This window comes from Crocodylus siamensis, chromosome 7, assembly GCF_052110815.1.
Source record: "Crocodylus siamensis isolate JL-2025a chromosome 7, ASM5211081v1, whole genome shotgun sequence".
Lineage (NCBI taxonomy): Eukaryota > Metazoa > Chordata > Crocodylia > Crocodylidae > Crocodylus > Crocodylus siamensis.
The window spans coordinates 41,074,312-41,098,806 of NC_143401.1; the positions used below are offsets into that span (position 1 = coordinate 41,074,312).

The window sequence follows — 24,495 nt, forward strand, 5'->3', positions numbered from 1 at the left end:
ACATTTTCATAGATCTTCCCATCTTGGCATATACCAAATTCACTGTGATGATGGGCAGAGAGCAGTGCTGCAGGGGTGGCTGTATCCCTGCACCCAGTTCCTCCCACACTTATCAGTATGGGCAGACAACAACACCATGAGAACAGCAGCCAGGACTTATTTTTTAGTCCCCAAATCAGCTAAGAATCCCATCTTCACTCCCCCATTTTGGCATTCCCTCCTGCCCTGCCGCATGATCAGTAGCACATCACCTTTCCTCCATCCCCCGACTCACCTACTCACTCCTACTGCTGTTCCTGCCTGACCTGAGGGCAGGGATATGTCCAGAGCTGCTCCAGGCAGGGCTGCAAGGAACAGCTACCCAGGGAGCCAGGCTCAGCTGGAAACAGCCATTGTGATGGTCATGGGCAAACTGTCCTCCTTGTGCTGGCTCCCAGGCTGGCAGGAAATACCTGGAGGGGACAGGGGTGGGAGTAGGAGTAACCTCCTTCAGCCACTTTTCCTGGCTGAGCCTGGCTCCTCACACAGCTACAGCTGCAGCTCTGGACCGCCTCGCTGCCCCTAGTTCAGCTGGGGACAGCAGCAAGGGCAGGCAAGGGAGGGGTAAGGAAGAAAAGGGGAATTCTCGCCTGCTTTGGGGGTTCAAAAAAGTCCCTGGTCACTGCTCTTGTGGTAGGGCCAAAAAAAAAGGGGTGTGACCATGCTACCACACTTCCTTCTGATTTGCTCCTGGGAGTGCTCACTTAAAGTTGCACTGTTTAGCTCCAGAAATAGCTGCATTTTAGAGCTTAGTGTTGGAATTATTTTTTTCCTCCATGAGATGTAGCCACATAACTAGTGCATGCTCACTCTTGCCTTCTCTCTCTCTAAAACAAAGTTGTGATCCTACAGGAGGAAAAGCACTTTCTAAATGCAGGTGATGATTATATTCAGGAAGACATAATGTTTTTTAACCTGAGATCTACCAATACAACTCAAGAATCAGACATAGAATTGTTTTTAAAATATTGAGATTGCTTTAAAATCCCAAGAAGTTTGGGTTTGGATTTTACAGAACAATTGAGAAGCTTAAACTATAACATTGGATTTTCAAAAGTGAAATTGTTATTAAACTCCTCCTGTGCATCTCTATCAAGTCACTGCAATATTCCCTTTCAAGAACACTGATAACAAGTTTCTTTTTTTTTCCTGGTTTCTATAATCTGAACATAATGTATTTTTGCAAAGTTCCTATAATCTGCCAACTTGCCACATATGTTTTGAAAATTTAAATTAAAATAAAAATCTCTAGCAAACATCCTTAGCTGGAACAATACAATAATTCATTTGTTCAAACAGTGCATATACCTGATGTGTATTTCAAGATAACTTTATAGAGTAAGTAGGAGAGAACCTTTGAACAGAAAGAAAGCAGAACACACAGCAAATATTACCTGTTTTCAGCTGCTGCAGCAACATTTTCCTTGCCTCTGTGAAAGGAGGGGATAGAATATGAATAAAGGAAAAGCCATTACCAGTAGTGGGGGAAACAGAAAGAAAATAAGCAACGGAGGCAGATTGAGAACAGTTGTTTGGTTGGCAAAAGCTTTTTAAAGTGGTGTTCCAGTTATTCCTGATAATTCCAGTAGTGAAAAATACCCCAGACCCAAAACACTTGCTTTTGACAAAGAAGTTGGGAATGTGTTGAAACCCTCCCCATGTGGCATCCTGTTGGCAGCTTTCTTTTTTCTTTCTTAATTGCAGGCAACTGTTTCATTGCAAAGGATAACTGGATGCTCAGTGACAGAGGCTTAGTTAAAAATTTGCCACTATTTTCACAGCCAATACACTGTTTCATGTACAGGTTTGACTTTAGCAATGGCTCCATTTTTTTCTAAAAGACCAACAGCATGTCAGTAGGATATATTCCTGGGTCAACTCCAACTTTTAAAGATAAACAGTCAGAACCAGCATGTGCCTGGACATCCAAGGTTCTGAGAAGATGTACAAAACCATTGTGTGCTCATTGCTTTTTAACGTCTGGCTCCTGAAAATCCAGAAAGGTAATTTGTCCAGCCTAGATAAAGAGCCTAGGCATGGTTCCTCTGCAGGGGTGGGAGTGGAGATCAGCTAGTGCTAAACAACACAACAGTCCCACAGATCACAGAGACATGGCCTTCTCTTTCCTCCCTACCCAGCCTTTATGCCATTGCTTCCCCTGAAAGATATCAAGTTTAATTTGGAAGAGAGGAAGGAAAGTGTTTTGGGCTCAACATTCCATCCCTATCACTCTTCCCCACATTGCCCTCTGCTGCAAAGAGAGGGCAGGATGCCTGGAGGGCCATTGGGAGGGTGAAACCACCAAGCACATTTCTGACCCTTATCCCCTGGTCCGAGCAGCTCCACAGTTTAATGGAACACTTAAAAAAAACTGTTTCATTTTGAAGCTTGGAGGTGGAAAGAGATGTAACATTTGAAGCACTTGAAAAACAGAGCATTTCAGCTACAGGCAGATGTACAGTTCCTTGCCAAGACATCCTGGCTGGAGTGATTCAAAACCACTGGGGCTATTGTGTGCTATCTAGCCAAGGGGAGGAACACTAAACTGCTGGGGCCCGCACCTCTGCTTCCTGCCTTCACTTCCAGCTCCTCAGCCTCAGGAGAATGGGGAAAATGTAGTTGACTGTCAGCACTCTGCACCCTTCCATCTCCTGGGGATGCTGTAACCTCTGGCTCCACTCCTGTCTGGTGCCCCAGTTCTGGGGTCTCCTGGGTCTAGTGGGGGGAAATCTGGGAGAGCAGAGGTGGAATGTACAGGAGAGCACCCACTGAGAGTCTCCTAACTGGATTAATTTACCACTCTGTAGCACTGACAAACCAAACAATATCTTTATGTTTGACCAAGTTTCGAGTTCATTGGAATATAATGTATAGAGTAGCCCGTCTGAAACGAGGGTATTAGCAAGAATAGTTGGCAAAAAGCAAAGTGTTAAAATAATAAACCAAGAACTGAAGTCATGCAAGAATGTTAAAAACATTCACAGCCTTGAAAATCCAAAGCATGGTTTATTTTCAGTGTGGAAAAATATGGTAGAAAAAAAATACATAGTCCCAGTCAAAAAAGACAAGCAATTGTGACAGGGCTGCTAGCAGCATTAAGCCTCCATGTTTAGAGTTAGAGTCCACCTTTCCAGATATATAAACTGGGTGAAATCCTGGCTGCAGTGGAGACAAATTTCACTTGACTTCAGTGTGGTCAAGATTTCACCCTAACTCTTTCACTGAGGTAGCATGTGTAGGGCACTGCTGAATGGTGATGGCAGGGGAATTGTGAAGGTTAGAGAGAAAGAGGTATGGAATGATTGTAAGAAACAAAATCCCACAGAACACAGCAAGGGAAAAGGAAGTGATTTGGAGCAAAGGGAAATAAACTCAAAGGTGCATATACACACACAGACACACACACACACTTTTTTCTTTGCTGAAGACGTTTCAGCTTGAGGGACTATTTCTTTTCTCTTGTGTCACTTCTATATGTGTGCTTTACTTCATGGTAGACTAATTTACTGTACAGTAAAACATTGCCATCTACACATGCATGGCAATTGGGTTGGTGTAGACTAATTCACAGTGCCATCAGACAGTCCTGTCAGACACAGTCAGACTAAATTACTGCGCTTAAACACTGTAGATGGTAACGCTGTAGATAGTAACATCAGGATTAGTTTACTTCGGCTCAAATTGTACCAGAGTTTATTGCCACATTAATAGCACATGTAGACACACCCTCAAACTGAAAATGACTTGAGCTAAGAATGAGATGGTTTAGAGGTCAGATTTGGCTATCAGTGCTGATAGATGGCTTTGAGGACCAGACTAAACCCTAACCCTTTACAGTTGGACATTTTTTACTACTTAAATGCTGAATTAAATTGTTTCTAAAATCACTATACTTATTTTACTTAGTAAGTCAACTCATCCCTGGTGCAGGCCCAGTACCGTCAATGCAATTGCATCAGGGACATATTTACCCCAAGGAGATTTAAATGAGATTAGATCCTTGTGATTATAGTGAATCATACAGATATGATTACAGAGGAGGAGAGTAAGCTGAGGTCTTAGGGAGAGCTTAAATACTAGTCTTTCTTCAGTCTGCAAGTGGAAACAGCTTTAGATATTATGACTTTAGTTAATGTCTATTCTAAGAAAATAAGAGCAGCTCTCATAAATTTCATTAAGAGATGCACATATGCATCACAGGACAAACTTTTGTCCATTAAGATCATAAACCCAATTGAATAGGGAAGTATATAGAGGATATTATGGAATGTTTGCTTTCCATGCAAATACAATGCATGAAATGATCATGAGGACAGAGAGAATGAACTGATTTTATACCTTTAAAAAGTCTACTGAAGTATCAGGCTTAAGGGCCCTTATTATAAGTCCACAGATGTGAATTCAAGCCTTGCTCCAACCTTGTGCCAAAGACAACTTCTAGTGAGATTAGCTGTAACATTTGGACTAGTTAATCAAATGTAATTGAAAGTGTGTCTAGCCATATCATTCCTTTGTGTGGCAGCAACTACAGAATCCGACCAGTTTCTTAACGAAACTAGGCTTAGGATAATAGTTGATAATTAAGCTTGACATTTGTAATAAAAATGGTAATAAAGTGAATTTTAAAAGGACAATTCTTTTTATGAATTTTCCAGTGGATCCCAAGGACAGCTCCTAGGAAAAGATTTGGAACAAACAGGGCTGTTCCCTAATCGGGTTGAGGGGCCCCATGGAGCTGGGGAAAGTGGGACAGTGACTCCATGCTGCCACCGGCTTCACATCCGTTCGCATGACAACCCCCCGCCACCGAATCTGCTGCTGAATCTGGTGCCTCCAGCTGCTCGGCACCCCCACAGCCACTGAATCTGCTGCCGGCTTTCTTGCATCTGGGGGTGGGGCCCCACACAGGCTGATTTGCCTGGGGCCCCGCACCTTACTTTGGTCATCTCTGGCAACAAATTAACATTGAAGTTTAGAGCTATTTTGCAAGGCTCACTCCTGCCCTGCTCTCTATTTTCTGGGCTCATTTCTCCAGCTCAGCAGTGATCTGTGCTTCTACATTAAAGGAATTTCCCTGAATGGGCTTGCTGCACTTTTTGCCATATAAGTCATAATGTATTTTAAATGGGATTTAAAAAATGAATTTGGAATTGGTCCTACTGCTTTAACTGAAATCACTGGTAAGATCCCCTTTAACATCACGGGAGCAGAGCTAAATCACTACTGAATATTGCTTAAGATCCTCCTGTAGAATGTAAACTATCTAGGCGTACTTGGCTAATCTGTTTCTAAAGTGGAAATTATTTTAACGTACACGAATTGTTACCATGACACCCTGTTTGTTTGTTTTAGTGGGCTACATTTTTGGCAGTATCTTTGTATTTTCACAGCGCCTATCTTAATTTTAGATCTGCCAATATGAAGCTGTCAGTATTTAATAATCAAGTTACAGTCCCATCAAAGTTTACTGTAAAGCAGTTGCTGGATTCTGTATCATCTGGATTTGGCCCAGTCAGGTACTTGGATCCAAAATGACTATTCTTCTTTCCTGTCCCCCTAAATAATGATTTTTTTCAAAACTTTAGACTAGGAAAAGTCTGTTGGCTTCAGTGGAAACAGATTTAGATTGGTTAATGATATTTTGTAAGAACATTCCACTGAAAAGTTATTTGAAGGAAAGAAAACTCAAAGTTTGGATTTAAACATTTCCCAGCAGTGTTTACGCTTGGAACTCTACATTCTAGGAGGGATATATCAAGTATCAATGACTGAGAAATAGAAAGGTCCCTTTTCAGTGTTCAAGTTGAATGGACTATAAAAATATAAAGAATTGAAATAGTTTTTAATCCTTTCAGCTGTAATAGTTGGAGAATTATTAGCAACCACCTGAATGATGACATTTTTTAAAGACATTATTTTAAATCTGAAAAAGTTCACTGAAACATTCCAAGATTTATTAATTCAATGAAGTGCATGATTCAGCTGATACCTCTTCAGAGATAAACTTGACCTAGATGTCTATACTACAATTTTTTTGGATATATATCTACATCTATTATCTCCTTCTCTGTGTGTGTGTATATATATATATATATACACACACACACACACACACACACACACACATATACATATTGTGATATATCAGTCTAAAGCCAATTAAATTCCAAATGCAAAATACCAAACCTCAATATCTATATCTTTCAGTATCCCTGTGCTGGGTTGGCATCCTATGTACAAGTCCCAGGGCCACAGGCCCAAGAATTCATTATGTTTGATCTTCCCAAAAGGCCAAGTTTTGTCAGCACAGGTATATTGACTCCCTAGCTGAAGTAGCTATGCCAGCAAAGACCCTGGTGTGGATGAAGCTAGGCTGATGGAAAAGAAGTTCTGTCAATTGATATCAGTTGGGGAGGTAGTATAGTTAAGCTGACAGAAAAAAAATCTGTTGGCATGCTCTGCATTGTGACTTGGGGACTTTCCCAACATAGTTATTATATGGCATTGCGAGAGTGGGAGAAGCTCCATAGTGTAGACAAGTTCTTAAATGAGTTTAATGTCTCAGTGTCACAGGCTTCGAAGTGGGGCACCTGATTCACACTAGCAGTCTTATTAGATAGGGTGGTAAAGGCCCCCTGGTAAATACTTGTGCTTTCAACCCCTCTTTTTCATGCTCTCTCATTGCTGAAGTAGCACCTAAGTGCTGCACAAGCATTACTGAATTTAAACTTGGTATGTTCCCAAGCAGCAGGGAAGTGAAATTCCTACATTACAGTCATGGGGGTAATGACTTCCTGTGGTCACACAGAAAGCTTGAGGCATTGCTAACAACAGAACCCAACTCTCCTGTATCTTCACCATACTCTCTCTCTCTTTTTTGTGAACCCAATGGGGATTAAGGATGGTCAATACTTTTGCGTGACTGGCCCCTAAACAAAGGGTCTGAGAAAAGAGTAAGAAGCATGTAACTATCCATGAGTGACTGGTGCCTCCTGAACCTGGGGGGCACCCTCAGAAGCCGCTGACCCTGTCGGGGGGGCACCAGCCCTACCAACAGCATCTGTGTAGGCTGTTGGGGGGCATGTGTACCCCTGTGCACCCCTACCAGTCACCTATGTAACTACCCCAGTTTATTGATATTCTGCTCTGCTTGCCATTCACTAATCTGTCTAACCTGCCAGAGCACAAACAGAGGTCCATGCTCTTTGGAGAGGAAGTGACTGAAAAGGACAATTTGTGGATTATCAGGAACTAAATTTATAGGGATGAAATGCTCTATTTTTTCCCACTGATGATTTATGGGAATTATTTACAAAAAGGCGCTGTCAGTAAAAGGATGAACAGAGCATGCTACATGTTTTGCTGAAAAACTTGTTCTTCCTAAATTTTAATGGTTTTCCTTATACATTTTATCCATTCTTTGCAGTCTCCTTATTTCATCAGGAACATATTTAGGTACAAGTTATATTTTCTTTTTGAAGCAACAATCTAATGAGAACTTGACATGAATTTCTAATTGGAATTATGAAGCAATTGTCTTTGCTGGCCAGTTGCCTATGGCACCATGTCCTATACTTTCCTCTAAGGCAACTGGTATTGGCATTGTAGAAGACAAAATACTGGACTATACTGAACCTTTCTTCTGATCCATTTTAGTATATTCCTATGTGTTAGTCAGTATTTTTATTAAATCACCTATCATCTTGACAAAGACATTTCAAAACATAAGGAGGAAAAAATGAAACAGTTACCAGGACTGGACAAAGAGATGAAAATTATAACAATTTACATGCTGGTTTAGTTTATGACTTTAGTTTGTGACCGGGAAAGGGGGCAGGAGAAAAGCCAGTCTCTCTTTCTCAGCCACTGCAGTTAAAAAGAGTAGAGCAGCCCACGCCAAAACTGATTACAATTTATCCCACTAAGTCAGTCTGTTCTTGAATTTATAATAGGGAAATATTCTTCATAGTCTGTGCAAACAAGAGCCAACACAGGAGGAGAAAACAGTCATCATACATTAGGTGAAGAACAAAGCAATCAATTCTGTGTTTGCTCAACAGCCAGTACAGAAATAAATAAAAAAAATGCCCTGCCATGTATACATTTTAGTGATATTCATTAATATGCTGTTGCATTGGGGCATAACCTAATAATGTGTCTAGAAACATCACAGGAAGAGCACTTCCATAATATGTTTAAGATACAGGTCTGAATGCCTTTCCAACATAGAGAAGTTTGAATTATGAATGCATTTCAGAGAAGCAAAAAAATCCCCTTTGGGTAAATCTCTTCTATCTATTCAGACAGGTACAGATATTACACTGTTACTAGTATAAGTGATCCGAAACTGGTCTATACCCATAATGGAACAGAAGTTCAGGACACATAGACTGGTTTAAAAATGGTGAAATGCGGTTTAAGATTTGCACCCCTCACCACCAAAGGTAAATGTGTGTTCTGTTAGCTACCGATGTAAGCTACGCCACTTACAGAAAACTGCATAACTTGGATCGATTCCACCTCAGACTTTTTGAATGTCTGTTCCTAGCCTCCATCTGACATAGAAGAGGAGTTTGTCCCCAGTCACTTCATCCATCCTTGGGGGACCCACTGACTGAGCAGGCACAGAAAGCTGCCAGAATAGATGCAGTTGTAGAATCACTTGCAGATAAGTATGACTTAAAAATAAAACCTAGAGGTTGCATAATGGGATATGATTTCTCTCTCAATGCCAGGGCTACACTGACTCCAGCCATTTTTTAGTGCAGGTGGGAAAACAACTGGATCCAACAGATCTTAGGGAACGACTGATGACTCTTTAGAGCTGCTTTTCATTCATTGTTTTTATACATTTGCTGGTCAGCACTGGCATAAGTTTAATGCTCTACCTCAGAGGCTAAGTCAAACAACCTGAGAGTCAAAAAGCCTGAGGCTGAATTGATTTAATCTTTGCAGGTTAGTCTATGCAGGATAGATTGAACTAATAAGCAAGTGAACACACATTCACTTCTGATTCCAGAAATGCAGCTACATGCCTGCAGTGGCCTAGGCCAGAAGCTGGGGGGGTAGGGGGGCTGCTAGAATATGCCTCTCTGCTCAGCTGCAACAGACAGCTTGAGACAAGGCTAGCCCGCCCACCCTGCAAGGTAGGGGAGGGAGGGGGCTGCAGGGGAGGTGGCAAAGCATCTTGGGATGCTGGGGGATGGTGAGTTAACATGAATCCAGAGGGGATCTGGGATAGAAATTCAATAAAGTCATTGAACCTAAATCGGTTAAGTTGGATACTCAGGGCCATCCCAAGGATGTGTGTGTGGGGAGCAAATTGGGCTGACCGCCCCAGGGTGTGCATTTTGGGGGGCCCTGTGGACAGTGCCATACAGGCCTTGCCGTGGCCACTATGTGCTGCTGGCTCCATGCTCCAGTTGCTAACTACCCACCCCTCACACTCTTCGTTCTGGCCACTCACCACCCCCACCCACCTCACTTGCCAAACCCCCTCCCCCGGGTCCATCTGCTTGCCACATCCAGGCCCTGCACACCCCTAAGGACAACTTTTCTGATACTACATCTATCCAGGTTTATCTTAAACCACTTTTGGCAATTTTGAAAACAGTTTATGTGCACTGTTATGTTATGGATTTGAACCAGTTTCTGATCACTAATACCAGTTTACATGTATGTGTCACTAGCCAGGGCATTTAATTTGCATTGTCTCCCCAGTTCCTGAGCCAAAAGTCTAAGTAGTAGGGATTAGAACAAGGATTCTCAAGCTCTTTCACAGCACATATCAGATTTTATCACAGATATTGTCTTGCAGACCTTATTAACTTCCCTCCCTTCAATTTCTGACTGAATGATAGTTCTGTGGCAATTGCACCAATTGCTTACATGGAAGAGTTATATTGAGAAAGTATTGAGTGTGGTTTTTCTCTCCTGAATTTAGAAGCTGACAATAAGGCAGAGAAGCCATTGTCATGTGATCATCCAGCACTTCATGTGTAGTGGCCAGTGCTCTGTGTACCACTGATGCTGCACAGATGTCAGTTGGAGAAACCCCTGGATTAGACACATCTAATTGAAAGCTTAGTACATACACCAGAACTTTGTACCCTGTTGTACTGAAGGCAATGCAAGAATGCAGGCAAGCCACAGAGACAGTATTGCTAGAGGAACATCTTGGTTAGTCACCTATGTCAGCTGAAAGACATGCCCTCATGTACACTCAGAAGACTTGTACATGAGTAATGAATGCAATTGAGACAAACTACAGCCCATGCAGGAAACATTAATGATACATAGGATCATGCAAAGGACAAAAGAGAGGTGAAGAACATGGATTGGATTGAGAGGTACCCTTTTCTTTTCCCCTGCAATTCCTAAACAGCAATATTAGCTTACATATGTTGCTTTCTACAAACTGTTTTGAGAAGGTTTCACAGCATTGGTTAACTTTATTAAGATTACTCACATTATATTTTAAAGGAATATGAATTGGGCATACTACAAGTGATCATTCTGGTCCTTGACTATGTCATCTTTACAGAAGCAAGGGGTGGGCCTTGGAAACAAGCAGTCCCACGTAACTCCAGGACAAAGATTGAGTGGTTCCAGTCCTCTACCCAATTTGGTTAAGTTTCCTTTTCTAAAATCACCCATATTTCCACAGAGCATGATACCCATATTTATTCATTGCCCCTAAGTCTCTGGGACTCTGATATGTGCTAAAAGGTGGGAGGGGGACTGATTCCATTCTCATGAATTCCTGATACTAGGTAAGGTACCACCTCATGGAGCTAAGGACCAACTTAGCTTTGTTTTTTGAAATAAGATGTGTTGGTGGATATTGGTAACCTACACAGCACATTTATAGATGTGAAGATTGGGCAATTGAGGAGGTCATAGGTCATATCTCCCTGGAGAGTACAACAGTGGAGGAAGATCTAGGTACTTATCCTTACTTGGAAGAATCACAAGGCTTTTACCAGAACAAATGGGGCCTGAAAGCTTTTTTTGCAACTAGAAGGGGGACTGGAGTAAAATAATTTTCAAGATGAGAGGTAGCTATGCAATATCTGAGGGGTAGGGGGTGATGGGCAACTGCATAATTCATACATTTGTAGAATATGCACTAATCAGTAGCAATATTCTATAGCAAAATTGGGCAAAAGATACTCAAGCAATTCTTATGGCCATAGTGGCAGGTGTCAGTCAATAAGACCAGTGCAAGAGACTGTTGCAAACTACATTTAAAATTTCAAAATTAAAACTTTTTTGGATGAATCTAAGTTTAAAGATTACATAGCAATGTCTGATCTCTGCAGTTTCTAAGGAAGAATGCAATCAGCAGTCCTGCTGTATACAAATACTGGATTTTTTAGCTATGCTAGTATGGTGCCTACATCCCTCCATGCTGACAAAAATACTAACCCACACTTTTCCATATACAATGATAAAGAAATCATGATCAAGAGAAAGTGATCTCTCCACTGACTTACTTCATAGCAAAAGCTTAAAATCTCGCCCATGTGGGCAAGGTATGAAAAGAGATAGTTAAGAAAAGTAAATATCAGAGCCTCTCCTTTCTTGCTATCCCTTCAGGCAGGAAGCATGAGAGGTCAAGTTCTCCAGTATGGTTTCTTACAAATACATACTTGCCACATCCCAACATGCAATGCATGCAGTCAGTATACCTTAGGAATCTAGTCACTGTCAGGGGAGATCTGAGAAGAGCGCAAGGCAAGGTTATTCATGAAACAGGTTAGTGGGGATCAAACAGGCTTAGATCACAGCAGAAAATGAGCATTTTCCTGTGTCATACCCAGACAAGCAGATTTACCTGGAAGGCCTTTGGTTTTGATTTCCTAGTAGCACCACCTTTGCTGTGTCTTCATTAAATGCTTAACACTGGGCTTTTACTGGCAAGATTGTGGGTGTGGTATCATTGTCCACATACACATTATATCTCACTATTTGTTTTTGGGGGTTTTTTTGGTTTTTTTTTTTTTACAAGACAGTCCTTTGGAGCTAAGCCACTGCATCATCACCAGTGTACTTCCACAGAACAAACAACTGTGTTTCATAATATATTGTGACTAATATAGTTGCCTACCACTCTAAGTGCCTCTCTAAAGAGTTACATCTTATAAGGTCCTGAGTACAAAACTCTACTCTGATCTAAACTTGCTCTTTTTAGACAAAACAAAAGAGTCTTGAAGATGTTACTGTAATGGAGAAAGCCTGAAGGACCAGGCTGAGGAAGCAGCAGAACCAGTGTGAAATTATCAGTTAGCATGTAAGTTGACCTAGTAGCTTTGAACCTAAACTTGATTTATGAACTTAACTCATCAGTTGGATCATTTTAAATTGAACTGAACAAGACACTAAAGCTGCAAAGAGCTGGAAGAAACAACACTGCAATGGGGATGAAATACTGATCTTCCAATAAATGGCCTTTATTATCAGCGATCTCTAGAATTTCATTTGTGAACCTTTGAAAAATTACATTTTTCTCTAAATTTTTTGAACCCCATAAATATATTTAAGAAATTAAATCCCTGGTAGATGTTGAGAGCATTAAGCTTGTGTTTTCTGAATGGTTCCAGGTAAAAGGAGGACATCTATTTTCCTAGTTGGTAGCATTATTGCCTGCTTTGAATCTGGCATTGATAATTACACAGTTCATACGTCCACTTAAGGAGATAAAGGTGAACAACTGCATCTTAAGTTACTTTTGTACTGCATTGCAAATCTGGCCAGCCTGTGTTTTCTGGCTACTGCAGACACAATATTTTAATTTAGTTCTAAAGCACTCAGATGAAAGTTGTGCATTATCTTTCATTATTAGTGACATACACTAGTACTACAAAAAAAAATATACCAGTGTTTGGATTGTTAAATATTAAGCATATAAAATAGCTATTCAGATTAAAATACTACCTTCTGTGTTGCTCATCCAGAAATTTATTATTTTGACTATAAACTAGACATGAAATATTTTTGCCTAGAAACACTTGCCAATAAAAACAAGCTACATGAAACACACTACTGATGTTTTAAAGCCTACATAAATATTAACAGAATTTCATTTATTTTGAAGAAGATTCATATTTGAAATGACACCTGAATAATCCAGAATATCTGTCCTGAGTTTAGTGCAATTCCTCTGGATTTATATAGGTATTAATGAGATCAGAATCTGGTATTTTGCATTCTAATATTTGTATTATGCATAGATGCCAAGCTTTTAAATTGGATTTTCATGATGAGTACATAAAAAGAGTTACTGAATATTTAAACAAGCTGCTGCCCATATTTTCTTAAATACTTTTCCTAAAGGTTTTTTAACTAGATTTTTAAAAACATACTTCCACTGTGTAACCTTATGTAAGGTTGCATAAGGTTCTGCAACATGGAAGACAGGAAGGAAGTTTTACTGAATGTTGTAGGCTACTACAAACAGAGGGTGGGAACTACCAAAAAATAGAAAGAAAGAAAGAAAGAAAGATACAGAATTTTATTTTAATACAATGATCTAGTATTTAGCCTACAACTAATGCTATCAGCTAAGGGCTTGATCCAAAGCTTGCAGAAGTGAACAGATGTTGGACAGGGACCTTACAAATTTAATGAATAGTTCTAATGGCAGACACCTGTGATTTAGTACTAAAGCTCCTTGCTTCAATTCATGTTGATGATGCACACTGCAAATTCTTACAGTATTACCACCACAAATTTTTAATTAGTTACATCTTTTTAAATTGATCCGATGATCATGAGAACATTAACTGTATATAATAGAAATGGTATAGTCCTCAAAAACAGCAGTGTTTTTGGATCTGTGTGATTGACTTGCCCGAGATTTTAAAACAAAAGTATCATTGTGATGTTTCCAAGATATCTGAGGAAAAAGAGCACCCCATTCTAAACACTAGCAATGGCTACAATACCATTATATTGAACACATATGAACAGTATATTGTCAGAAAATGCAGCTTATCAAAGAGTGTGTAATTGCTTTTATGCCTCCCCCTAGAAAATTCATACAGGATGTCATGTTTGGTTTGCTTCTTGTCCTTTATTTTTTGTATTCTATTCTTTTCCTTTTAAAACTACATCAGGCCTTCAAATTCAGACCCTTTTGAGGACAGGTAGGAATAACGGTCAACAGGAAAGGCCAATTGACAACACTCTCTCTTTCTGATATTTTAAGGTGTTTTTGCCTCTCAGACTAAAGTTCTTTCGTAAAACAGTCACATCATTATTTTAGTTTTAAAAAATCCTTTTATTTCAGATACAGCATGCTGCTATATACAGAAAAAGTATGGGAACAAAAGCAAAAGTAATACAGAATGGGCAACAGTTTGCCTAAACCTTACAACGTGCTTTTAAAAGCCTCAGTACATGACTGTATCTCATATATTATTCATACTCCTAAGTCACCTCTAAGAAAATGTCCCCTTTCCTTCACAGGTCCTGAGATACCACTTTACCACCTCTCTCAAAACAAATTCTAGGTTCAAATGGAAAGCATTAAGCAGTGTTTTCAGAGATGAGTTTAATAATACAGCACATTCGAGAAAAATAAATTTATCACATGTAGTATCTTACCTGAAAAAAACCAATATTTAACCAGGCAAACTAAAAAGGTTATTTATTTAGCAAACTTTTAAGCTAGGCTCAATAAATTTCCTTTGTAACCCTCTACCTTCAACTTAATTTTCTTCAGTAACAATACCCTATGGAAAAATATAATTTCTCCACTTTCTAAACAAAGTCTGACAATGACCTCTGTCCCATTTCTTTTTTTATTTATGGCAAGAAAGTAAAACAGCTATGCCTTTCCTTCATCAATGTTTTAAGGTTATATTTCACTTAGCAAATGGCAAAAGAAATACACTGTACAATGAAGAAGATTAAAAGGGCTGGCTTGCTTTTATTTTTATTTTTATTTTTTTGACAGTGGAGAGATACTAGGCTAACAACAGAAAACAATCAAAGACAGGCACTCAGAGAAAACCCTCTGTTAGGTCTTTACTTTATATATGATACTCCTAGACTCTAACTCAGTACAGCAGTTAATTCCTTAGTGTAATTATGTCTTGCACATGTGTTTGTTACATGCGGGCTTTTAACTTTTAACATTAAGGATTTGCGCCGACAGGCCGTGATGCCAGTTGCGCAATTTGGCAAAGCGTGGGCTGTTACGTTCCGTTTCAAACCTTTCCCTGTGGCATGGAGAAAGAGAGAGAGAGAGAAAGAGAGAGAAAGGAGGAAGAAAGAAAGGGGTTAGGGAATGTGGCCATCACACCCCTGCCTTAAAACTAGGGCAATGGCAATTTATTTGGATTTATGTTACTGCCCAAATCAGTGAACAGTAGTCTGGGCACGTTCAGCGTAGGCATGGAAAGCTTTTGTTTTTTGTGCTTTTGTGGTGTAATTTAAACACAAGTTTGTATTCCCGCATTTGGAGTTCATTTGACAGGGCTGCTTTTGCTAGAAACTTTGAGCCTAATCTCACTGTTTTCCTGCCATTAGCTTTGTAGCTATTTTTCCATCTGAGCAGGAAGAGAAATTCAGTTCTGTACAAGAGCAAAATCACTGCAAATATTTTCAATCCTGTAATATCTAGGTCAGTCTACCTCTTGACTCATAAGGACAATCAAACTCAAATTTGAGCAACTCTTCTTTATGCCCATTCCACTGTCATCAGAGATTGAGTAATGAGGGCCTGAAAATCCTGCAAATGTTAACCTTTAAAGAAATTTCTAGTCTAATGAGATTAAAAAACATAGTATTTTCAGGGGTACAATTCTAGGTTGTGTTAATCCCCTCCTTCCAATTTGTAAGTGCTCCCAACACACTTTACTTTCAACATGAGATGATGGTATTCAACCCCTCACAGTCCGGGTTCCTTCAGGACTGGACATTTTCTGGATATTATCCTGTAGTTAAGATCCAGGATTTTATTTTAGATTTTAAAGGAAATAGGGAGATAAGGAGAAGGGAGGAAAGATGAAGGAAGAGAGACGTATGAAATGGTCACGTTATCTGCGCACATATTTGATTTACTGCAAACAAGTTAATTTCTCCTGCAGTGCTGAAACACAACATAACTGTGTTAGTGCAAGAGAACCAAGAAGTGAAAATGGCTGGACAAACAGAAGATAGCAGACTATGATAATTCCACTCTCCAGACAGAACAAAGCGCAAACAAACAGAATGAATGGCGACAAACACAATATTTCAAATTCTTCAGTTTCTAATTGCTTAAGGCGATACAAATAACATAGCTAAGGGATGATTTTGATATCTGACTTCTTATATTCCCTTGCATATTTATCAAAAATTAAAAGATTTAGAATATCGCTAGGTGGGATGTTGCAACTGCAAGCTGGGTAGCCCCAGCTGTATTTAAGGATAACCATGAAGTTTAGGAAATCTCTCTGTGTTTTGAGGACCTACCCCTCCATCTACACACAGAGAGGGGTATTAAGTCAAGACACTTCTGTTTGACTGGAAGTAGACAAACTACTAATCAAGGTTTTCAAGAAAAAATACATAAAAATCCCAATGCAAGGGAAAGTTTCCATAGCAAGTAGTAACCTTAGATAAAAAAATTCCTTACGGGTACCTTGGCAGTTGGAGTAATTTAAGCAGGAGAGAGCGCTACCTGACACACACATTAAGTGAAGTTCCCCCCCCCCCCCGGGAAAATTCCTGCACACTATGGGCTTTTTACAGTATATGTTAGTGAGTCTGAAGATAGGAATGAAACCCCAGAAGCAAATACTACCATTTACCAGAATCCCCAGCAAGGAAAATTACTTGTTTTTTTTCCTTCTGTGAAGGTGTTTAAAAGAATTCCACAGATTTATTAGAGCTCAAGCTTGATTACTGTCCCTATTAAGCAGAGAAATACAGAGAAGAGAGGGGAAAGCACGAGGAATAAGGGAGCAATTAATGAAATAATTCTGGTGCAAACGTTTCTATTATAAGAGAATTCTGTCACTTCAACTTACAGAAAATATATGGAATTCTTTAGCCAGGGATGGGGTAGGGCAATCTGGTAGAGTCCCAAACAATGGACTCAGGGGAAGTGCGCAATGCAAGACTTGCCAGAACAGTATGAGGCTAGCTATGTTGGACCCAGAGATCCAGAATGTCTCAGTGCCCTTGATTTTCCCTAAGAACCCACCCAGGGTTTCAACCTAGGGCTAGGGGTAAAAAGTGACAGTTACTGACTATCAGTAGTAATTTATACTGCTGCAAGCTAGGACAGGGCTTGGTTAATGCCCTACCCCTGCTTCCAAGTTTTTTATAATTAGGACACTGTGGGAGGGTTTCTTTTGCTGGACTGGGAGTGAGAAGGCAGAATTAAATGGATGTAGTCTACAAATTGCACTTCCTCTTTCCACCCCTGCCAAAGCCAGATTTGGTACAACTTCTTTGTATCAGTAACCAGAGCAGAGAACAGGGCCCTAAGACAGTATCAAGCAAATTTTTAACATCCCAGTTTACATTACCTTCAGCATTTTTAATAAATGAAACATGAAAGCGCTCTTTATTTGACTAATATTCACCAGTAACTGAGAATATTCAGTGTTATTAATATTTCCTTATAAAATACAACACATAAGGAGTGCAGTGCACAAGGCTGACAACACACAATACACAAGGGATATCATCATGTACTTTAAATTACATCAGATAAAATATGCAATTTATAGTACATATGCTTATACATTATTGACATGTTGTTATTTTAAAATATTTCTGATACCATGTTTTATTTTCATCATCGAGCCTTCTCTAAAGGCATCTTCTATTTATAGAACATCTTTGTAAGGGCAAAATTCGAACCCCTACAGTCATGCATGGGAATCAGGCATCTCATCCACAAGTAGATTTGGTCCTAATGAAAGTCCTTTTTATACCTGCTGTTTGCTTGGCAAACAGGATGTGTTTCACTGTAAATTAAGAGAACTCAGTTATGTGCTTGTTGCATTTAGAATACAATGCACAGTAAAATTAGTGGGAATTGTATTTCCACATCTGAGGACAGAATCAGTTCCCGGAAGGTGGGGGGTATAATCTCTTAACTGATGTGCAGGAATTTATATGTGCACCTGTCATGAATTACAATGGAAAATGGATGGGAAACATACCAAGTGTGAGAATATTACTGGTTGGATTTGAACTGTAAATTACAAACTCATGTACATTACCTACCCCGAAGCATACAGGAGTCCAAAGTTCAAAACCAGCACAAAAGTCATTTTATTGTAGCAAAATTTAAATGGAGTGGGCTAGATACTGGGCATACCACAAACCCAGGAAGCTGCTTAGAATATCTAACACAAGCTCAGGTATCTTAATAGAATGTATGAAGGCTGAAAGCCTAGTTTAACCAAAAGTTATTGAACTAGTTTTGGGATTCTCTAAGTAAAAGCTATTATCTTTGTTATGTAATAAACAAAGACCAGATTATCATAACCATCCCTAATAACACAAATATGTTCAGCCTTATTGGTAGAACAGCTGAAAATGGACACACACATTTCTCCAGTAGCAAAAGCAGTCCTGTACCCTCATACTGTGCATTATCCAAGAAAAGTACCCAATTTTTTTTTTGTTTTCTGTTAAAACATACTATGGTGATAATGATTCCATTATACGATCAGAAACAACTCCTTTACAGTATCATTTCATCTGAATCAAGTGTCAATCACAGGGTCATCCAAATAAATTGCTCATTAAATTTCAACACTACCACAACCAAATATATTTTCATCTAGTTACAGAATTTAATGAAATCACATAAGACCTGTGAACCCATTCTACAAAGCTCACCCGTTGAAGTCTGTGTGTAAAGAGTTTGCATGACTGAGTACATGCCTCAAAAATTTTGCTCTCTATCCTATTTGCCACTTTGTTACCCTTTCAATTTAGTGCTTCTTGCAAACAACATTTTAGTGATTTTTGAGTAAAAGTATTAGAAAATTTAAGGAAAAAAAATAAAGTGGTGTATTTTCATATTAATGCCATTTAAGAGCATTAGGCCGGGTTATCAGTAAGAAGATGGCTATTGTGCCACCTGCTAGTTGCCTACCTTGATTTCCTCAGGGCTTCTTCATCTGGGTCTTGCACTGCAGAGGAGAAAAATGATTTATTTAACAAAAATCTCCTCTGTGCTACTCAGGGCTACTGTATAGTCCAATAGCAGGTTAACCAAAAATATCACTGTAAATTTCATTTAAGGAGATGCACATGACAGCCTCGCAGCAATGCATTATGTAATCAGTGGCATTCAGTATCAGTGTCAGTGGGTAGACATGAGACATTTACCACAGAGCTGCCTAATTATGTCTGCAGTAAAGTCTGTGTCTACATGTGCAGCCCTATTAGGCCACAGGAAACTAATTAACTCTGCTGCAGGTTAGTACTTGTAAATACAAGTAATATCCTGCTGCAGAGTTCTTTGTTTTGCAGCCATGTGTGTGTAAACACTGACAAGGCTGGCTGGGGCACAAGGGTGTTTCAGTGTGGGGGTTGCCTGCTGGCTAGTCCTGCATTGAAGCATGCTCATGCCACAGCCAGCCCCTCTGCAGCACACTGAGCTAGGTCAGAGCAGCTCTGGGCTGGCAGCCTGATCTCACAAGCCCCCTGACAGCTGGGGTTACTCTGACCTGGCTCAATGTGCTGCGGTTCTTGGCACACATGAAGACGCAGTGCCTGGGAGCAATAAACTCTGGCGTGACATGCACCAGAGTTTATTGCTTTGCATTAATAGCATGTGTAGATGCACTGAGTGAGTCAGGTAGTCGAAGGGAAACTGCAGTTAGACTGTGGATTGGATGCTAATATGCAACTGCAAAAGTAGTTTGTTAGGATCATGGAAGAAGAACCATAAGGAAGTAATTGGATGCTCTCTTCTCATGCAGAGAAAATGAAGAGAAAACACTGGGGAAATGGTGTCTGCTTTCCAATTATGGGACAAAAATGTAATAGACTTCCCCGAAATCTAAGCTATCTAAATCAGGAGTAGGATATGGAATGAGTACCTGATGACCAGATAAGAGAATTCCATGGATAGCAAACATGGAACCTTTTGTGCCAATGATGGGGGCAGAGTCTTATGTAGGATATTAACTAGGTAATAGTTGAAAATCATATGTACATTAAACCTGAAGTTTCAGGCTGTCCTGGTTTCAGGTCATCATGGAGGAGCATATGGTAACTGATGCTAAATTGTTTGTTCCTCTTTAAGTGAATCATCAGCTTATTTCCCTGAGAACTGGGCCATTTCACTAATTATGCTGTAGGGTTGTGTTGAATGTATTAGTCCTTATCATAACAGAATCTGAATCGGACCCATGGGTGCTCAAAGGATTTGCTTTATACAAAGGAACATGATACTTAGCATTGATGTTTCTTAGCATCCCCTTGGACTAAGATTCAGGTTCCTGTGATATTAGGCCATATTGGAGATGATCACTGTAGGAAGGGGGTCAACTATGGAAGTCAATAGGCATAAATCTGAAATCCAAGTTTGTTTTTTTGCTGCTTGACTTACTGTACTCCGTTCCTGTCATCTGGGCAAGGATGCGGAAAGACTTTGACTGTAGGTTGGCAGAACGGCGACTCCAGTCTTCGAGCTCTTCTTCAGGCTTGTTCTGAGTTTTAAGCACAGCCTGATACACTGGAGAAGCACTGTCTACATGAGGATCTTTAACAGGAAGCGTACTGCAATGTAGAGAGACATGCATTATAAAATAGCACTTGCTGGGTTTACCCTGCTTCTCCCCACCATCATCTTATGGTTTTTCTTCAAAAACAGGTAGCAGAAAAATCTCATACCTCCATTTTTCCGAATAACAAATAACCTATAGTAGATCAAAAAATATGGGAGTCAAGAATATTCTACCTTACACTGTCTAAAAAATCATTATTTTTCTTTAAACCAGCATGTGTGCCTTTTGGTCAATGGATATAGTAGTCTGTCCATGATCCCTAAGCCAATGCAATCACAAAGTTATATTGAGCACCCAATTACAAATGCACTCACCATGAAATGTTCATGCCACCACATAACAGCAATTGAGCTAAGCTCTTATTTGGTTTCTGATGCAAACTAGAAGCAGACACAGTAATTTAATAGCTTTTTTTCCCCCATAAGAGCTTTGCTTTTGCATAGTGGACAGTTAAAATTAAATATTAATAGAGCAACAGACACATAACACTGATGATGATGTGTGCAGTCATGTAATAACTTGGCTCCATGGCTCCTCTAAATACAAGATCTATTTTTGAAGTGAATGATTTTTGGAACTTTTTAATGTGCTATGCCACAGAGCCTTGCAAGCACCGTGTTCAACTTCATGAAAACTGAGAAATGGCTATTTTAAATATTAAGAGCTATATGGTTCAGTGAACTCCCTGGTGTAAAGTACAGGGAATCAGAAAAGCCACTTGCTATAAAACTTGCCTCTCAAAATGAGGCTCAAAATTCCTTTATGGAAAGATACCACCCTGCAGATAAGACCTATAGAAAATAATTAAAAAAAAAGCAACAACGCCAAAACCTCATAGTCTTACAGACCAAAAGGAATCAAGAAAAAGCCAAAATAGCATTTATATGCAGGGACCTACCAAATTCATGAGTTCATGATTTTCACAAAAACTGTGGATTTGGTCAGCCAGGGAAAAGTATGGGGACTGTGAAAAGGCATGAAATTGGCAACAAGTTGCGGGGGGAGGAGCAGGGAAGAGAATGCTGCAAAAATAGAAAAGGGCAGAAAGCCCTGGCATCCTGAAGCATGGGGGAATGAAGGGAGAGGAGATTATCATAGGGGTGCGGCGCTTCCTCAGCCCCCCCCAGACCTCTAACTGATCAAAGGCCCTGGAAGTTCCAGCCTTCCTGGAGATTGACAGATGGCCATCTGTGGCCCCTCGGCCAATCAGAGGTGTGTTTGTGAGGGGGGCAGCATGCTTCACTGTGAAAATGGTGGGTACCAAGGCTAGCACTGTGCTCAGCATATGAAATTGGGGGGCAGCCACCCTGAATTCAGCAGGTCCCTATTTATATGATATCTTGTGAAGAATGACGACACTTACCATATTGAAAAATAATGCCAATTCCTAGTGCCTAGGGCAGCAGCTATCTACTATTGACAGGCATCCCTGCTTTAGCCTGGCATAATATGCGCCATGACAATGGAGCTGCATCTGCTAATGCAATAGTGAAATGTTTTACAAGGGGTCTGGATACACTGCATGTACTAAAGCATTCCATTAATCCCTACTTCAGTTTTTGGTACCTGTGAAACATTTGTATATTACACATTAGGGCTATATGACATTTCAGTCCCCGATTCAATATGGCAGACATTTGGCCTGATTTGGTGGCTGAATCTCCAAATCTGAATTGAATCAGACAACCCTTTAATCTCTCCGACTTGAACTGGAACCCTCCAAATTGATTCAGAGAGATTCAGAAAGATTTGGAGATTTGGACATAGACACAGCTTTAAATGTTTTTACTATGTACCTCTAGGTAGCAGGGGCTTGTGAGTGCTGCAATGCTGGAGCTCATGGAGTGTCCCACAGAAGCATGGGAGGCTCCTCAGTGCGCTCAGCAACAGACCTGGAAGTGGAGCATTTCTGGTCCACTTCTGGGTCCACTGGGGAATACGCCGGGGGGCCCCCCTGCACTTCTGTGGGACACTCCATGCGCCCCAACACTGCAGTGATCACAAGCTGTGCTACCTCAAGGTATGTAGAAAAAACTTTTAAAGCTGGGTCTATGTCCAAATCGCTGATTCTCCGAAGCAGTGTCAGATCTTCAGATGTGGATTTGGCTGAATCGAATCAGGAACAGTGATCCAAATCAATGAATTGAATCACTCTCCCTGATTCAGGGCAAATTTAACTCCGAATCTAATAGGGCCTGCTCTGCCTATTGCACATCATGTCCTTTAGATTGCTTTCCAATGGGGGTATTTGTACTTAAACCACACTTTTTGCTTTCCTGAGAATCTGACAGGATACAACTTAAATTTCTCATTCTCCTGAACATCATAACACAACGGGCAAATAAAGTAGATTAAGTCAATGGAGGGTGTCTTTCTGTGCAAGTCCTGCAAAAAATGACATGGCAAAGTCTGTCAGTCAGGAAGATGCAGTGATGCTCTCTCTCCCCTTCCTCCTCTATTCCCACACCCCACTTCTTCCTTTTCTTCTGTCTAGCTTAACAGTTTTTCTACATCATCATTCTTTATAATCTTGAAAAGCTGAGGGTTATGGAAGCACAGAGGAAGACTAAAAAAGGAAATGGTCCTGTTGTAAGCTACATCCCTCCGTCACCCAAGCTCTGAAGGGAATCCTGACAGAGGACAGGGGCATCATGGCACAACAGAACCCAGCCTTACATCTCCTTAAAGTAGAAACAGCTTTAGTATAAGGGCTAATAAAGACATTTTGTAATGTTAATAGAAATTAGAGTGTTATTGGGATCATTCAGTTGTTGCAGTTCCCCAATCAAACTATTATTTATAATGAGACTTGGTTAATTCACTACTCCAAGGTATTCACAAAGTATCCAGTGCTGACCAATTATCAGGAGATATTAATTGAGGGAGGGAAGAAAGGTAAGAGTTTGTATCTAGGAATTCAAAGTGGTGACAAATTAAACCAAAAAGGCAAACTAACTCACAGGTGAATTACCTAGAGTTTACTATATTTCTAGCATGAAATCCAAAACAATAAACAAACTTCTTTGAATCTTTGAAAAGGATTTTGTGAAGGCTTCTCAACAGGTTTCACAATTTTCATGTTTTCAACTGTATTTTGTGTTCATTTCTTTATTGACTTCACAAGCAACATCTTTTGCCTTTTTTTAATGTACTGGATGACTGACTACCTATTGCTGGCTAACAGTTGATTAACTTCCTATCCCCAGCCTTTTAGTTTAATTCCATTGGAGCTTAAAATACTGCTCTGTCTGATGGTAAATTTCACAGCTGTCAAATGATGGATAGTGGGTAGTACCATCTAGTAGGTAGATAGTACATCAGCTATCAGAAATGTACTATTGTGGCAACATTGGCATTTGGGTCATGGACAGACAGCCTGGTTCATTAGGTTGAATACTCAAGCTAAGCTGCTTTGTTCTTATAACTTATTTACAAAAAACTTGATTGAACTGTAAATACAGAAACTCCCATTAGCTCAGATGTGGTTGTCCAGCTGTAGAGACTGGATCAGGGATTCCAGATTGGCAACATGTATCATGGCATATTAATATTTTTAGAGTAGACAATCAAAACAGGAAATGGTGTCTGGTATTAACCTCTCCTTGTGGAGAGAAGTACATCACTACATCAAACTATGTTACATAGCTGAGTATAATGTATTACAATAGTTCCAACTCTGTCTTTTATGTAACATGCCATTATCTGG

General features: G+C 39.9%; 1 protein-coding gene across 6 annotated transcripts in view; it reads right to left on the reverse strand.

Moving 5' to 3' along the window:
• Nucleotides 1-24,495, reverse strand: part of LDB3 (LIM domain binding 3) — a 204,946-nt gene that overhangs the window by 50,238 nt on the left and 130,213 nt on the right. For 4 of the 6 annotated variants that reach the window (XM_090057124.1, XM_090057125.1, XM_090057126.1 and 1 more), the window contains 3 exons: nucleotides 20,612-20,781; nucleotides 19,148-19,184; nucleotides 1,434-1,469 (listed from right to left, as the gene is read on the reverse strand). In XM_090057124.1, coding sequence (XP_089913250.1) covers nucleotides 1,434-1,469; nucleotides 19,148-19,184; nucleotides 20,612-20,781 — 243 coding nt within the window. Of the gene's footprint in view, nucleotides 1-1,433; nucleotides 1,470-14,947; nucleotides 15,264-19,147; nucleotides 19,185-20,611; nucleotides 20,782-24,495 lie in introns of those variants that run through there. The other 2 variants (XM_090057128.1, XM_090057127.1) reach the window with 2 other exon arrangements.